Genomic DNA, 18587 nt, shown 5'->3' on the forward strand with positions numbered 1-18587 from the left:
TGTGAACCTTTGCTTTCAGTATCTGGTATGACCCCCTTGTGCAGCAATAACTGCAACTAAACGTTTCCGTTTCCGGTAACTGTTGATCAGTCCTGCCCACCAGCTTGGAGGAATTTTAGCCCATTCAACTCTGGGATGTTGGTGGGTTTCCTCACATGAACTGCTCACTTCAGGTCTTTCCACAACATTTGGATTGGATTAAGATCAGGACTTTGACTTGGCCATTCCAAAACATTAACTTTATTCTTCTTTAACCGTTCTTTTGATAGAATATGACTTGTGTGCTTAGGGTCATTGTCTTGCTGCATGACCCACCTTCTTTTGAGATTCAGTTCATGGACAGATGTCTTGACCTTTTCCTTTAGAATTCACTGGTATAATTCAGAATTGATTGTTCCATCAATGATGGCAAGCCATCCTGGCCCAGATGCAGCAAAACAGGCCCAAACCATGATACCACCACCATGTTTCATAGATGGGATAAGGTTCTTATGCTGGAATGCAGTGTTTTCCTTTCTCCAAACATAACGCTTCTCATTTAAACCAAAAAGTTCTATTTTGGTCTCATCCAGCCACAAAACATTTTTCCAATAGCCTTCTGGCTTGTCCACGTGATCTTTAGCAAACTGCAGATGAGTAGCAATGTTCTTTTTGGAGAGCAGTGGCTTTCTCGTTGCAACCCTGCCATGCACACCATTGTTGTTCAGTGTTCTCCTGATGGTGGACTCATGAACATTAGCCAATGTGAGAGAGGCCTTCAGTTGCTTAGAAGTTACCCTGGGGTCCTTTGTGACCTCGCCGACTATTACACACCTTGCCCTTTGAGTGATCTTTGTTGGTCGACCACTCCTGGGGAGGGTAACAGTGGTCTTGAATTTCCTCCATTTGTATAAAGTCTGTCTGACTGTGGATTGGTGGAGTCCAAACTCTTTAGAGATGGTTTTGTAACCTTTTCCAGCCTGATGAGCATCAACAACGCTTTTTCTGAGGTCCTCAGAAATCTCCTTTGTTTATGCCATGATGCACTTCCACAAACATGTGTTGTGAAGATCAGACTTTGATAGATCCCTGTTCTTTAAATAAAATCGGGTGCCCACCCACACCTGATTGTCATCCCATTGATTGAAAATGCTAACTCTAATTTCACCTTCAAATTAACTGCTAATTCTAGAGGTTCACATACTTTTGCCACTCAGATGTGTAATAGTGGATCACTTTCCTCAATAAATAAATGGCCAAGTATAATATTCTCATTTTATCTACTTTTAGGACTTTTGTGAAAATCTGATGATGTTTTAGGTCATATTTATGCAGAAACATAAATTCAAACAGGTTCACAAACTTTCAAGCACCACTGTATCATGGTTTTTGGGCCACAGTAGTGGCACAGTTTCGGTATCTTTTTGTTGAAGAAAAAAACAAACATATTACCCTTAAAACAATGAAGTCTTTATTTTGAGCAAGAAACCAAAAAACTTTCCATTCAGAAAAATGGCAGCAAGACTGACTCGGCCTGGATTCTGTCTCCTATGATATGAAATCAAGGAAAAACGATAAAATTAAAAGTGCTTCTTGGCATCAACAATGTGTAGGTGCTTTGCCTTCTCTGTTTATTTAAAACAAGATACATACTTATATAGGCAATATTAAATGAAAAAATAACAAAGGGTAACATCAAAGAAGTGTCAAGTGTTTCTACTAGAGTAGCCAACAATGGCAAAGCAATGTTTGCAGACTGTATTTTGTTAGCCGGGTTTCTTAACCTTGTCACTGTGCTGAATCCAAAATGTTCCCATATGGAGGATTTGAAAAATGATTTGAAGAGGCATCTCTTCAAATATGCTTTTCTCAGTCTCGTGAGCACTCACCATTGTCACATTTAGTGCTAAAAATATTTGTTTTTAGTTTCCCCTCTCTTCTCCAACTTTTTGCATACAGAGCGTTGATGGGCTCCAGGAAAATTCTGATAGTTTCCAGAGATGTTCCGTAGATCTGAAGGCACAATATGCATGTACTCTGGAGTGCAATAAGCAAGTTTTGGAATTTATAGGAAAATGACAGACATTGTAATACCGTGGTTTGTGTTCATATTGAACTGTAGGGAACATACTGAATGGTTTGATAACATACTGTGTACCACTGCAGCCTTAAAAATCATCACAACATGCGTTTTAGGTCATATTGTGCAGCCCTACCCACACCATTACACCACCTCCACCGGCCTGGACTGTTGACACAAGGCAGGTTGTGTCCATGGATTCTTACATTTTATGTCAAATTTTGACTCTACCATCTGTGTACTTCAGCAGAAATCAAGGTTCATCAGACAAGGTTAAGTTTTTTTTTTTTTTTTTTTTTTTTTTTTTTTTACAGTTTTGGTGAGCCTGTGCCCACTACATCCTCAGCTTTCTGTTCTTGGCTGACAGAAGTGGAACCTGACATGGTCTTCTGCTGTTGTATTCCATCCGCCTCAAGGCTCAGCGTGTTGTGCATTCTGAGATGCTTTTCTGCTCAACACAATTGTACAGAGTGGTTATCTGAGTTCCAGTAGCCTTTCTGTCACCTTGAACCAGTCTGGCCATTTTCCATTGATTGATCTCTTTGACAAGGCATTTCTGTCCACAAAACTGCCACTCACTGGATGTTTTTTCTTTTTTGCACCAGTCTGAGTAAGATTTGGAAAATGCTGTGCATGAAAATACCAGGAGATTGGCAGTTATAGAAATACTCAAACCAGGCCTTTTGGCACCAGCAATCATACCATACTGATGATTAATGTGAACATTACCCAAAGCTGCTGGACCATGCCTGCATGATTATATGCATTACACTGCTTCCTCACAATTGGCTGATTTAGGTAATTGCATGAATGATTATTTACTATCTTGTAGTATAAGCCCAGTATTTTGGGGGTAATATGTTGATAATAGCACTAGTTGGCAAAATGGTACATAGCATGGCTCTTTAAACTATTACGGTGTTGCTGTCTATAATAACTATTGAGGACCACAGGTGTCATGGAAATAGTATTAAAGCATTTTATGAATTAATAACTAATTAATGATGTACTTATTGAGTGTTTTTATGTTTTTCTAAATCCATGTTTAATCTGACCGTTTTATTGATCAATTTACTGCCCTGTCAAAAAAAAGTTGCCAGGTGCCATGGAAATAGTATTGAAGCATTTTTTATTAAGGAGAGTGATCCATTTGTCCCACTGTTATATGTTGTAAAGTTTTCTTTTCCCTTTTTTTTTTAAATAGGTCACAATGTGGCAGAAAAGGTCTCAGTGCAGTTGTACTGCTGGGAAGAGAGCAGTAGCTGCAATCAACCAACCCTGATGTCAGACGAGCTCTCATTGGAGTACAAATTGGATGCTATACAGGATATGGCTGATCTGCTCATATCTGACCCCGATAACCTTAATTCCAGCACGCACATGGAAATCCAGCAGAAGTTTTGTCGAGGAGAGAGTATCCAGCCAGGGCAGAAGAGTTCAGATATGAAAGAACAGCATGGAACATCAAGACTAGATGAAGAAACTTTAGCACTTGGCCAAAGACTAGATAAACTAAAAAAAGAATCAGGGAACCACAAACCTGAATGCTGGGAGCCTGATCCTGGTGAAGGAAGCAAACTGGAACCATGTGGCACAGTCGATATGAAAATCACACAGGCGGTTTCAAACACATACTGTCTTCTAGAGTGGAACAACCAGAAGACACAGGAATCACAAGGTAAGAGCATGACACTGGTACATTTCATTGGCTTTACTTTTTTCTGGATAGAGATATAAACTGAAAACACTTGAAATGTTTTTGTTCCTCCATGGGAATACTTAACCACCTTAGACCCAACATAGCCTATTTTGTAGATTTGCACATGGCTAGAGTGGAGCAGAGCCCTTTGAATTTGACCTCAGACAACCTCAAGAGGTTGTAAACCTGGAATACAACAGTGTTGTAAATGCTTAATTCAATTGATTTTTGTAACGCTTAATAGACATTCTTGCAAAGCAGCTTTCCAGAAAAATCTTTATTTTAAACTGATGAACTAATAAATTTATCCCTAATGAGCAAGTCTGAGGTGACAGTGGCAAGGGAAAAACTCTGAGATGTCATGAGGAAGAAACCTTGAGAGGAACCACACTCAAAAGGGAACACATCCTCATTTGGGTGATGTTAACAAATAGCATGATTATAAATAATTTGCTTCCATAAGTGTGTTATATATGGTCAAAAAGTGCAATTATTTAACATGAAGTCTATTTTGATGAAATTATTAACTGTTTGCTGATGGTGACTTAAGTACAAAACTGTTCATGGCGATTTTTGTCTTAAGCCAAAGTAGCAAAACTGTAAGTGTCCAGAGCTGTCTTCTAAGTGTGTCTTTAGTGATGTGATGAGAACCTCAATCAGAAGTAGGGCATCAGGATGGATGAGGCAGGTCTGGAGAGCAGGACAGGCCAGCATCAATGGTATCTCAGGAGTGACGTGCAGAAAGAGCAAGAGTGAGCTTTTGTGAGCTAATTATATCAAGCAACACCAGCAAGTAGAGATTTGCAGTATAAAGTCTGGCAATGTCTAGAGGGTGTAGAAATACATATGTTTTTTTGCAAGATTTGGTGGTTGATGTTGACACTTACCTCCTTGAGATATTTTGCACTGGTGCAATTGATTTTCTTGCTCTGGAATGGAAAGAGAACAAAGTACAATTGAATATATACATTTTCTACCATTAAAGCCCGCTGAAGCCAAAAGTTCAATAACACAGTCCAGCAACACTTTAGAGTAATGGAGTCATTAACTGACTGTCTAAAAAGTGCGTGACCTGTTTATTGATGTAAGATTCTACCAAGATTATAGTCGTCTACTTCGCAGAATATCAAACATATTGCAGTGTTCAGGTGCAGTCAAGTTTATTTTTATAGCCCTTTTAACAATAGACTAATGGCCCTTTTCCACTACCCTTTTTCAGCTCACTTCAGCTCGCTTCAGCCCGATACGGCTCGCGTTTCGACTACCAAAAAACAGCACGACTCAGCTCGCTTCAGCCCTGCTTAGCCCCTAAAACTCGCACCGTTTTGGAGTAGGGCTGAAGCGAGCCAAACCGTGCCGAGTGAGGCTAGGGGCGTGAGCAGACACTCCCCTGTGCGCTGATTGGTGAGGAGGAGTGTCCTCACATGCCCACACACGCCCCGCGAGCACGCTGGGATCTGTAAACACCGTAAACTCGGAAGAAGGAGAATTACGAGAATTTCTGAAGCCTTATGCGCCTCGCCTCATCTATACACTCTTGCCAGTATCTGTTGGCGTTGTCGGTGACAACAAGCCACAGAACCAAGACCAGCAACACTAACGACTCCATGTCCTCCATGTTTATTGTTTACTATCCGGGTCGTGAGACTACCGCTTAAAAGCTCACTGATGTCACTGTTTGCGCCGCCTAACGACATCACGTGACGTCCACCCACTTTCGCTAACTCCACCCAATGTGTCCACCCACTTCCAGCCAGCACGGTTCAGCGCGGTTGTAGTCGAAATGCAACTCCAACAGCCCCGCTCAGCTCGACTCAGCACGGCACGGCTCAGCCCGACTCAGCCGCGTTTGTAGTGGAAAAGCGGCAGTAGTCACAAAGCAGCTTTACAGAATTGTAATGACTTAAAACATGAGCTAATTTTATCCCCAATGAGCAAGCCTGTGGCAACAATGGCAAGGAAAAACTCCCTCAGACGACATGAGGAAGAAACCTCGAGAGGAACCAGACTCAAAAGGGAACCCATCCTCATTTGGGTGATAACAGACAACATGATTATAACATTAACAGTTTTAACATGAAGTCTATTTCATTGATGTTATAACTCTTCATTAATGGAAACTTGAGTGCAGAACTGTTCATGACAATTGCAGTCCTCAGTCATAAAAGCATTACTGTAAGTGTCCAGAGCATCTTCCAAGTGTGACTTTCAACTGTCCATATGGGGCCGTCCTCCACAGGAGCGATGTGATGAGACTCCAACCAGACATAGGGCATTAGGATGGATCAGGCAGGTCTGAGGAGCAGAAAAGGTCAGCATCTCGATCTCAGGATTGACATGTAACTTAGAGGGACAGACAGAGGAGGGGGGTAGAAAGAGAGAGAGAAAACACAGGTTGTTGGGTATGTCCAATGTCACCTGATGAGTAGGAACATTATACATTTTGCACTGAGTGCAAGCAGGGACTCCAGCAAAACTAACTATGACAGCATAACTAAAAGGGGAGAGACAGAAGGTAACACAGGCATGAGGGAGCCCCGGGACATAAAGCAGCCAGCCATTACACTGTCAACAAACTCGAGTGAGCAAGTGAGTGGGGGACTGACAGTATCCACACATCCCAGTTTACCAAAACACTCTGTCTGAGGACCCTCCAGAGCTACTCCTTTACCTCATAAACACTAACAAAAGGCTTGACTAAACAGATATGTTTTCAGCCTAGACTTAAATGCTGAGACTGTGTATGATTCCCGAACACTACTTGGAGGCCTCCAAGTAGTGTTCGGGAATCATACACAATCTCAGCATTTAACTTTGTAAGAAAAGGCTCTGCCCCCGATGTAGCCTTCACTGTATGAGGTACCAGCAGAGAGCCTGCACCACCAGATGCAGTCTGGATTCAGTACAGTAGGATGAAAGACTCGCAATGAGTACAAAATTCCATAAGTCTTACAGAACTATATATTCTATCCACATTCACTGGATATGAGCAATTGCATGCTCTGATAGCCTAGTAGTAGAGTAGCCAATCAGCTGATATACCATGAGGAGAGAAAAACAAAATGGCTGAGCATGTTGCTGAACCAACCAAGGACGAAATAAAAACTCGAAAACAAAACCCCCCAAAATACAAAAGAGCAACAAAATATGGAATAAAAATATTTGATGGTAAGAACGTATCCTTTTTATTAATTTTTCAAGAATTATCACATTTTTCACAAATTGATACTGTCATTTTGCCCGTTTGTTTACATTCAAAGCAGAAATGATTTTGTAGGACGTTTTGTATAAAGTTTTTATTTATCAAATTTGCAAAAAAAAAAAAATGCTATCTTTTCTCAAAATCCAGTGAATGTGAGTAGAATAATTCCACGAGATTATTCCACTCAATCTCGTTGTACATGGCTTATAGCGCCTTGTTGGCTAACAGCTCATGTTTGACTTGATTTTGTGGAATAACTGTTAATTATGTTACATTACTGATAAATCAATGTTATGTATTTATTTGTATAGCATATATCTGATTAATTATTATATGCTTTTAAATCAGTGATTATACAAATTCATTACACCACATAAAACCCAGGGATAGTCTTGGCAACTACAGCAAAATAATTTTGAAATCAAGTGTTTTTTTTTTTTTTTTTAATTCACGCTATTTTATACTTCATTCATTCTAATAAAGGCACAACTTAATAAAATCGATTTAATAATATATTTGCCCGTTGGTGCTCCAAAACAGACATTACAGGAAAGATAAGCATCACTTCACCTCATATGCCATTGCTAGTTAGGGCCCGAGCCCTATAGGGCGAAGGCCCTATTGTTCTTGTAAGAGTTCACTATTATTAGGGCCCGAGCCCTATGGGCGAAGGCCCTATTGTTCTTGTAAGAGTTCACTATTATTATTCTTCCGTCTTCTTCTTCTTCCGTCTTCTTCTTCTTCTTTATTTTTCTCCGCTGTTGGGCCATTTTCGGGGCGCTTGCCATGGGCGAAAACGCACGAAATTTGGCACCAGTTCCGAGAATTGCCACCGCTACTCAGAACCAGAAGCCCAAACTTGGCCGGGGATCAGGGCCTCCATAGCGCCCCCTAAGTCGTTGTGATTTTGGCCTCCCGCATTAAGGTGCCTGGTTGCCATATAGTTTGTAGTAGTGGCATGCAATTTGGTACGCCTATGTATCTCACTAAGCCGGACAAAAATGTAATGCCAATGCATTAGCCACGCCCAACAGGAAGTGAGGTAATTTCACTTTTGTGCGAAATGCATGGCCACGAAGACAGCGCAACTCCTCCTAGACCGTTCATAGGAATGTCACCAAAATTGATACACATGGTCTACAGACATGGCTGACAAAAGTTACTAAATACGTTTCACGTAGGATTAACCGTTCAGAAGTTATACGTCAATCAATTTTCGATGCAAAATTTTACATGCTTAAAAATTCATAACAAATCTTCTGATTGCTCCAAACTGCTCATTCTTCACACGCAAATCACTCATTGGGCTTCTGACATGTTACCCAATTTCTGTGATATTTCGCCACTGGGGGCGCTATTTTTGGGCAAAAATTCCAATCTTTCCTCAATTTTGGTCAAACTTCACGGCCACCCTCTTACTACCTCCCATGTCATGTATACCACGTTTTGGAAATTTTCGTCCATGGGGGGCGCTGTTTTTGGCCGACGCAATTGCTCCAAAACGGGTTTTTGGTAAATAATTCCATAATGCTTTTCCTTCACACCACTTCCTTGTGATAGTACGTTGCTGTTGTGGACACTTATTTTTCCAACTCATAATCGCTCATGTACAGCATAGCGCCACCTACTGACATGGGAAAAACCAAAAAATTTATTCTTCAAAAATCTATATCTCATCTTCTATTTACTCAATTGTCATCAAATTTCATACGCAAACTCTTCATAGCTCACCTGACGTCTACGCCAAATTTTGTGCACTTTCGCCCCTGGGGGTGCTGGTTATGGCAAAAATGATATTGCAGCTTCTGATTTGTCAAACTTGCCAAGCAAACCCTTTACAAGACCCTTATTGGGGCGCTTGCCATGGTCGACAACGCACGACATTTGGCTCCTTTTTCTTAGACTGCCACCGCTACTGAGAAACAGAAGCCCAGATCCAGGCGGGCCTCAGGGCCTCTATAGCGCCCCCTAACTCGTTGTGATTTTGGCCTCCCGCATTAAGGTGCCTGGTTGCCATGTAGTCTGTAGTAGTGGCATGCCTTTTGGTACGCATATGTATCTCACTAAGCCGGACAAAAATGTAATGCCAATGCATTAGCCACGCCCAACAGGAAGTGAGGTAATTTCACTTTTGTGCGAAATGCATGGCCACGAAGACGGCGCAACTCCTCCTAGACCGTTCATAGGAATGTCACCAAAATTGATACACTTCATCTACAGACATGGCTGACAAAAGTTACTAAATAGGTTTCACGTTGCATAAACCGTTCAGAAGTTATACGTCAATCATTTTTCAATGCAACATTTTACATGCTTAAAAATTCATAACAAATCTTCTACTTGCTCAAAACTGCTCATACTTCACACGCAGATCACTCATTGGGCTTCTGACATGTTACCCACTTTCTGTGATATTTCGCCACTGGGGGCGCTATTTTTGGGCAAAAATTCCAGTCTTTCCTCAAATTTGGTCAAACTTCACGGCCACCCTCTTCCTACCTCCCATGTCATGTATACCACATTTTGGGAATTTTTGTCCATGGGGTGCGCTGTTTTTGGCCGACGCAATTGCTCCAAAACGGGTTTTTGGTAAATAATTCCATAATGCTTTTCCTTCACACCACTACCTTGTGATAGTGCGTTGCTGTTGTAGACACTTATTTTTCCAACTCATAATCACTCATGTACAGCATAGCGCCACCTACTGACATGGGAAAAACCAAAAATTTTATTCTTCAAAAATCTATATCTCATCTTCTATTTACTCAATTGTCATCAAACTTCATACGCAAACTCTTCATAGCTCACCTGACGTCTACGCCAAATTTTGTGCACTTTCGCCCCTGGGGGTGCTGGTTATGGCAAAAATGATATTGCAGCTTCTGATTTGTCAAACTTGGCAAGCAAACTCTTTACAAGACCCTTATTAGGGCGCTATTATTATTAGGGCCCGAGCACCGTACAGTGCGAGACCCTATCGTTGCCATGTGTCCAATTCTGTTCTTTGTCGCCATTGCGGGAGTAATGTCTCTTGCCGAAGAAGCTGTGGAAGGTTTTTCGCGGGGACGCATGCCCCCGCCCCCCTTGGCCGCTGGCGCGAGGGCCCGTCGAGGCCGCTTGCAGCTTTAATTATTATTCTTCCGTCTTCTTCTTCTTCTTCTTCTTCTTTATTTTTCTCCGCTGTTGGGCCATTTTCGGGGCACTTGCCATGGGCGAAAACGCACGAAATTTGGCGCCAGTTCCGAGAATTGCCACCGCTACTCAGAACCAAAAGCCCAAACTTGGCCGGGGCTCAGGGCCTCTATAGCGCCCCCTAAGTCGTTGTGATTTTGGTCTCCCGCATTAAGGTGCCTGGTTGCCATGTAGTTTGTAGTAGTGGCATGCCATTTGGTACGCATATGTATCTCACTAAGCCGGACAAAAATGTAATGCCAATGCATTAGCCACGCCCAACAGGAAGTGAGGTAATTTCACTTTTGTGCGAAATGCATGGCCACGAAGACGGCGCAACTCCTCCTAGACCGTTCATAGGAATGTCACCAAAATTGATACACATCATCTACAGACATGGCTGACAAAAGTTACTAAATACGTTTCACGTAGCATAAACCGTTCAGAAGTTATACGTCAATCAATTTTCGATGCAAAATTTTACATGCTTAAAAATTCATAACAAATCTTCTAGTTGCTCAAAACTGCTCATACTTCACACGCACATCACTCATTGGGCTTCTGACATGTTACCCAATTTCTGTGATATTTCGCCACTGGGGGCGCTATTTTTGGGCAAAAAATCCAATCTTTCCTCAAATTTGGTCAAACTTCACGGCCACCCTCTTACTACCTCCCATGTCATGTATACCACATTTTGGGAATTTTTGTCCATGGGGGGCGCTGTTTTTGGCCGACGCAATTGCTCCAAAACGGGTTTTTGGTAAATTATTCCATAATGCTTTCCCTTCACACCACTACCTTGTGATAGTACGTTGCTGTTGTAGACACTTATTTTTCCAACTCATAATCGCTCATGTACAGCATAGCGCCACCTTCTGACATGGGAAAAACCAAAAAATTTATTCTTCAAAAATCTATATCTCATCTTCTATTTACTCAATTGTCATCAAACTTCATACGCAAACTCTTCATAGCTCGCCTGACATATACGCCAAATTTTGTGCACTTTCGGCCCTGGGGGTGCTGGTTATGGCAAAAATGATATTGCAGCTTCTGATTTGTCAAACTTGGCAAGCAAACTCTTTACAAGACCCTTATTGGGGCGCTTGCCATGGTCGACAACGCACGAAATTTGGCTCCTTTTTCTTAGACTGCCACCGCTACTGAGAACCAGAAGCCCAGCTCCAGGCGGGCCTCAGGGCGTCTTTAGCGCCCCCTAAGTCGTTGTGATTTTGGCCTCCCGCATAAAGGTGCCTGGTTGCCATGTAGTTTGTAGTAGTGGCATGCCATTTGGTACGCATATGTATCTCACTAAGCCGGACAAAAATGTACTGCCAATGCATTAGCCACGCCCAACAGGAAGTGAGGTAATTTCACTTTTGTGCGAAATGCATGGCCACGAAGACGGCGCAACTCCTCCTAGGCCGTTCATAGGAATGTCACCAGAATTGATAGACATCATCTACAGCCATGGCTGACAAAAGTTACTAAATACGTTTCACGTAGGATAAGCCGTTCAGAAGTTATACGTCAATCAATTTTCAATGCAAAATTTTACATGCTTAAAAATTCATAACAAATCTTCTAATTGCTCAAAACTGCTCATACTTCACACGCAAATCACTCATTGGGCTTCTGACATGCTACCCAATTTCTGTGATATTTCGCCACTGGGGGCGCTATTTTTGGGCAAAAAATCCAATCTTTCCTCAAATTTGGTCAAACTTCACGGCCACCCTCTTACTACCTCCCATGTCATGTATACCCCATTTTGGGAATTTTCGTCCATGGGGGGCGCTGTTTTTGGCCGACGCAATTGCTCCAAAACGGGTTTTTGGTAAATAATTCCTTAATGCTTTTCCTTCACACCACTACCTTGTGATCGTACGTTGCTGTTGTAGACACTTATTTTTCCAACTCATAATCGCTCATGTACAGCATAGCGCCACCTACTGACATGGGAAAAACCAAAACATTTTTTCTTCAAAAATCAATATCTCATCTTCTATTTACTCAATCTTGATCAAACTTGATACGCACACTCTTAACAGGTCACCTGACATATCTCCCAAATTTTGTAAACTTTTGCCACTGGGGGCGCTGTTTTCAGGCAACATTTTATATCTCGGCTTCTGATTGGTCAAACTTGATCAAACTTGACACAACAACTCTTCATAGGTCCCTTGACATGTATACCAAATTTGGTGAACTTTCACCACTGGGGGCGCTCATTGTGCTGTATCAGTTGCAGGAGAGGTGTTTACAATCATGAGGCACCAGGAGTATGTTGTTTTGGTTGCCTTAAACACACTTGACTTGTGGGGAATGGGTTGGCAGTCGGGAGCAAGTGTTGTAGCGTTACATACAGACTAATAGATGTCTAACAGAAGACAATCCTATGTAGCTATAGCTTGGTGACTGATGAGGTAAATACATTAATTTGGTTGGGAAACCATGGCATAAAATTTTCTGTCCATGACAACATCTCAGCGCACCGTGTACTCTGTGTCCGATTCTGTGCTTTGTCGCCATTGTGGGAGTAATGTCTCTTGCCGAAGAAGCTGTGGAAGGTATTTCGCGGGGACGCATGCCCCCGCCCCCCTTGGCCGCTGACGCGAGGGCCCGTCGAGGCCGCTTGCGGCTTTAATTAACCTTACATTTGCTCTGCTGGCAACAAATGCCGACTGTTATCTTGTAGCTACCTTAAACACGGTTAAAAATGCCGAAATACGTGGTTCAATTTGAAGTTCAAATGCGCCTTTTTTCACGTTGTCGACCGACTCTGTGGGGGATTTATTTGATTTTGTTTTATATTTTTTCTTTTATTTATTTATTTATTTATTTATTTTTTAAGGCACCAGCACCAAAACCCAAATGATACCAAACCAAATTGTCACTCAAAAGTATGCTAAGAGTCCCCCCCCCCCCCCCCCCCCCCCCCCCCAAGTAAAGAGAGCAGAAAATCAGTTAACTATATTTATTAGGGATGCACCCAAATTTCAGCCTTCAAAAATGGTCCTAATCTGCAGTTTTGAAAGGGAAATATTTTAGAATCTTGGCAACATATGACGAAACAAAATCTGTGCATTAGAATGGAACAAAATTAACCATTGTAAAAAAAAAAAAATTGCTGGGATAGTTTGAGGTCTTTTTTTTTTTTTTAACAAAAGACCTAAAACTATCCCAGCAAGTTTTTTTTTTTTTGGATCCAATCTTTGCACCCTAACCAAATCAACGTTTCCACTCTCAACCTTGTTTCAAATCTAATACATGTTAGTTTAAAAGAAATTAACCTAGCAACTCTAGGTTCATTTTACAGAATGGGATATTATAGTAGGGTTGCGGTGCAAGAACTAAATGCATGACCCTTGCAGGGAATGGTTCTGGTGGCTCTAAAGATATTTTGCTGGCTTGGTTTCAGTGTTTTTTTGTTTTGTTTTGATTTAATTTTTTATTTATTTATTTTAAAGAAGAAATCGTCATTGCAAATACAAAGTTATCTTGACTGATCACCTTTATCTTGTTATGAAACATTGAGATTACTCAGGTGAATGATGACATGAACTGTCTATAGCACAAACATGATTTCTATCTCTGTAGCTGTGAACTTACTGTGATCTTTCTTTTAACCTTGACTGAATCAGTTGAGAAATGCGAGAGTGAGCCCCCCCCCGATGGGATGTTGGCACAGATGCAATGGTGTTAGCGCCCAGCTAATACACTAATACACTAGCATATTAGGGAAAAACGGTTTGCTTAGGAGAAGCGTGTTTTTAAACCACTGTAGCCTAGCCTAATTTGAGATGAGGAGGAAGCATTTTTTAAATTAATTTTTGAAGAAGCCAAAAATGATCACGATTAAAATTCTTTGAACTACTAGGTTGTGAAAATGAAAGTTAAAAAATGCCTTTATCATGACTGAAGAATTCAAATTGGGCCTCTTGCGTAATCCAAATATTTGTTACTGTTAATGACCTATTAAAGTGCTTGTCTCTTTCTTTATCTGTACAGCAGAAGGTCAACTCTGGTATACAATACTTATGGCTTTACTCTCCACTATGTCTCCTGTTACATTGACTGTCCCGAAGTGTATTTTTATGATACTCTCAAATCTGAGGCTAGAAAGGCATGATCTCGAGAAATGTCCTTTAATTTTAATTCAACATCTTATCCTTCCCAGTATTATTATTATTTTTTGGCAATCGAATCCCAGAGTCAGCAGTAAATAGCGTTTACTTAAACAGAATAGTTATCAAGGTACACAGATTTCTTGGTTTTCTGAAGCCAAATCAACAACTGAATTACAAAACATGTTAATGAGGTGTTTGCTGTAAGAAATTTTCCCTTCATCATGACCGAATAGCTGTTTTTCCCAAGCAAATATCCCTATGCACTCGCTGCCATAGCAATTAATATTAGCAGCATCAGCACTACACCTGTGCACCTGGTATGGGTGGGTGTGTTATTGATGTGCAAAGTCACCAGGTTGGCTTTGAAGTGATGTTTTGTGTCATAATAATTGTTAACACCCTGGGAACAGGAACACCATTTAGTCTTAGTCACCACTCAGTGGAAAAAATACTCTCCTCCAGTTACTACATGTAGAGTGTGTTGGTTCTGCACAGTACTACATGTATTTAGGCTGTGCAATTAAACTGAGTAGGACACAATGACCGCACCAGTGTCATTATGGCCTGCATTGAGAGCTTAGGTTAAAATTAATGCAATTAGGTTTGGTGACAACATTTTCTAAACAGTTACATTACATTACATTAATGGCATTTAGCAGACGCTCTTATCCAGAGTGACGTGCAACATACCCAGAGCAACCCGAGGTGCAGATTAGATTAGATAAACTTTATTGATCCCTTTGGGAGGGTTCCCTCAGGGAAATTAAGATTCCAGCAGCATCATTACAGATAAACAGAGAAAAGAAATAGAGAAAACTTCTAGATAAATTAAAATAAATGAAGTATTTGCATATAAAAAGAATAAGATATGGGGAAGAGAGGAAGGGGGGAGAGAAAAGAGGGGGAAGGGGGGAAAAGGGGGGCAGCAGGAGAGACTTTTATATTGCACATTGTCCGGTATTGCTTATTATTAGGCTAGGCTACTGCTCCTTCCCGTCCTCTGTCCTCCTGTTACCCCTCCTCCCCCCCAGAGAGGAGTTGTACAGTCTGATGGCATGAGGGATAAAGGAGTTTGAGTCTGTTCGTCCTGCACTTGGGAAGGAGCATTCTGTCACTGAACAGGCTCCTCTGGTTGCTGATGACTGTGTGCAGAAGGTGACTGGCATCGTCCATGATGTTCAATAGTTTGTCCATAGACCTCTTCTCTGCCACCGTCACCAGAGAGTCCAGCTTCGTGCTGACCACAGAGCCGGCCCGCCTGATCAGTTTGTCCAACCTGGATGTGTCCTCCTTGGATGTGCTGCCCCCCCCCAGCACACCATGGTGTTAAACAGGCCACTGGCAACCACAGACTGATGGAGCATCCACAGGAGTTTCCTTAAAGGACCACAGCCTCCTAAGGAAGTATAGCCTGCTCTGTCCCTTCCTGTATAAGTGATTGGTGTTGCAAGTCCAGTCCAGCTTGCTGTCCAGCCACAGCCCGAGGTACTTGTAGGAGTCCACAGCCTCCACCTCGACTCCCTTGATCAGAACTTGTCATGACCTTGGCCTGAACCTCCCAAAGTCAATGACCAGCTCCTCGGTCTTCGAGGTGTTGAGCTGCAGATGGTTCCTGTTGCACCACACAGCAAAGTCCCTCACCAGGCTCCTATACTCCTCCTCTCTGTCATCACTGATTACACCCAATGAAGGCTGTGTCATCGGCAAACTTCTGAATGTGACACAGCTCCGAGTTGTAGCAGAAGTCCGCGGTGTATGGTCCGGGTGAAGAGAAGAGGGGCCAGCACCGTGCCCTGGGGTGCTCTGGTGCTGCTAATCACAGTGTCAGACGTGATGTCCTTCAGCCTGACGTACTGCGGCCTGTCAGTGAGGTAGCTGGCGATCCAGGTGACCAGGCAGGGGTCCACTCGCATCCTGTTCAGTTTGTCCTGAAGCACTCGGGGCTGGATGGTGTTCAAGGCACTCGAGAAGTCCAAGAAGAGGATCCTCACTGTGCCATTTCCCTTATCCAGATGCGAGTGGGCTTGGTGCAGCAGGTAGAGGATGGTGTCTTCCACACCAACACCTGCCCGGTACGCAAACTGCAGACAGTCCTGGGCATGTTGTACCTGGGGTCTGAGGAGGCTGAGGAAGAGCCACTCCAACGTCTTCATCAGATATGAAGTGAATGCCACCGGTCCGAAGTCGTTCAGCTCGCTGGGCCAATTCTTTTTGGGAACTGGAACAATACATGATGTCTTCCAGAGGGTGGGCACTCTCCCCAGCTGCAGGCTGAGGTTGAAGATGCATTGGAGTGGTTCACCCAGTTCAGCAGCGCAGGTCTTCAGTAGTCATGGACATGTCTTGTCCGGGCCTGCTGCTTTCTTGGGGTGAAGCTTCTGCAGTTGACCTCTGACCTGGTCTGCAGTAATGCATGGAGGAGTCTGTGTTGAGGTGGGGGAGGAGGGGGCTGCTGTGATGACTGGGGGGAGGTGTGTTGAGGGAAGAATAGCAGATGGCTGCAGTCAGGGAGAGGGTGGGGGAGATGTGGGCTGGTTGAACTGATTGAAGAAGTCATTCAACTCGTTCGCCCTCTCCACTGTCCCCTCAACGACTCTGGTCTTTGTATTGTGGCCTGTGATGGTTTTCACACCTTCCCAGACCTCCCTCATGCTGTTCTTCAGCTTCTGCTCCACTTTTCTCCTGTAGCTGTCCTTAGCTTTCCTCACGCAGCGTTTCACCTCCTGCTGTGCTGCTTTCATCACCTCCCTATCCCTGCTCCTGAAGGCGGCCTTCTTCCTGTTGAGGACAGCTTTGACTTCCTATGTTACCCATGGCTTGTTATTAGGGTAACACCGTACAGTCTTAGCGGGGGAGACCACGTCTGCACAGAAGTTGAGGTAATCTGTCAGACAGTGTGTCAGCCCCTCTATGTCCTCACAGTATGAGCTAAGCAGCACATCCCAGTCCGTGATGTCATAGCAGTCTCTGAGGGCATCTTCCATTTCAGGGGACCACCTCCTGATGGAGCTAGTTGTTGCAGGCTGCCTTTGAACCAGGGGGGTGTACTTGCTCAAGGGCACTTCAGCCATTCCTGCTGGTCCAGGGAATCAACCTGGTGACCTTGTGATCCCAAAGCTACTTCTCTAACCATTTGGCCATGTTCCTAGCAGATGTGTTAGTGACCACTATTTCACCAGTCAGGATTTTCCAAAGCTAGCCCACCAGGTAAGCACAATTTCCAATGTGCTGCCCAGTTCCGTGTTTTGTTTCCCAGAAACTTTATTGACAAGGCTAGCAAATGTAATGTAACAACATCTGGTGAGCTATTCAGGAAATCTTTGTTGTAGCTTTCTTCATCAGACTTCATTTTAAACGTAGCTGCATACCAAATGAAAAGTTTTGATTTTATGAAGGTCAGTAAGGACAAGGCTTTGTTTCATTTTCTGCTTCTTCAACCTACTTGACCACCAAGCAACTATAACACTGATAGCTGAACTTGTCTTGGGCTTGTCTTGATTTGTCCTCCCCTAAAATGAGAGCAAGAACATGCTTGTTTAAACAAGATGTATGGGTTCATAATATTCTTTTCTTGGCACTTCATATCACAAAAACTCTTCAGTCCCTTTCTGTTCAATAAACATTCCAGTTCAGTGTAATTTTTAAAACTCTACTGGATTCAAACAGTATGTATAGTTGTGATCAGAAGTTTACATGCACGAACATGAATGTCATCATGGACATGAATGCCATGGCAATTCGGTGATTTCTTTGAACTGTTTTGTTTCTGTGGCAGAATGATTGTAAGACATGCATTTTTAATAGGAAAAACACCCCCAGAAATTTGGTGAACAAATTTTATTTTGGGTTTTCTGAAATCCACACATGGTCAAAAATTTACATGCGCCCACTTGGATTATTAATTCAGTTGTCCAAGGCCTTTTAACTTCCTGTTAGTGATCATAATTGACTACAGCTGTTCGTCTCTCTGTGCCAAAATAAAAAGGGTTTGTTTGACAGCACTCACTGGATTGACCAACACACAGTACAATGTGAAAGTCCAAGGTGCTCAGTGCAGGTCTGAAAAAGAGGATCATAGATTTACACAATGCAGGAATGTCTCTTGGAGCCATTTGTAAACAACTGCAGATTCCAAGAGGATCAGTTCAAACAACTGTAAGCAAGTACAAGTAACTGGGTGGTGTTTAGGCACTCTGCCAAGCCACTTTGCTGGAAGAAGACCCAAATTGTCACCCTCAGCTGAGAGGAAATTGGTTCAGATGGTCAGGAATAACCCAGAAACAACCAAGGCACAGACCTGCCATGAACTGGAAGCTGCTGGAA

General features: G+C 42.7%; 1 protein-coding gene across 4 annotated transcripts in view; it reads left to right on the forward strand.

Annotated features, from left to right (window-relative positions):
* arhgef28a (Rho guanine nucleotide exchange factor (GEF) 28a) overlaps positions 1–18587 on the forward strand; it is a 269023-nt gene that overhangs the window by 87916 nt on the left and 162520 nt on the right. For all 4 annotated transcript variants that reach the window (XM_060913034.1, XM_060913035.1, XM_060913039.1 and 1 more), the window contains exon 4: positions 3264–3737. In XM_060913034.1, coding sequence (XP_060769017.1) covers positions 3264–3737 — 474 coding nt within the window. The remainder of the gene's footprint in view (positions 1–3263; positions 3738–18587) is intronic.

The sequence above is a fragment of the Neoarius graeffei genome, chromosome 28 (assembly GCF_027579695.1).
Source record: "Neoarius graeffei isolate fNeoGra1 chromosome 28, fNeoGra1.pri, whole genome shotgun sequence".
Classification (NCBI taxonomy): Eukaryota; Metazoa; Chordata; class Actinopteri; order Siluriformes; family Ariidae; genus Neoarius; species Neoarius graeffei.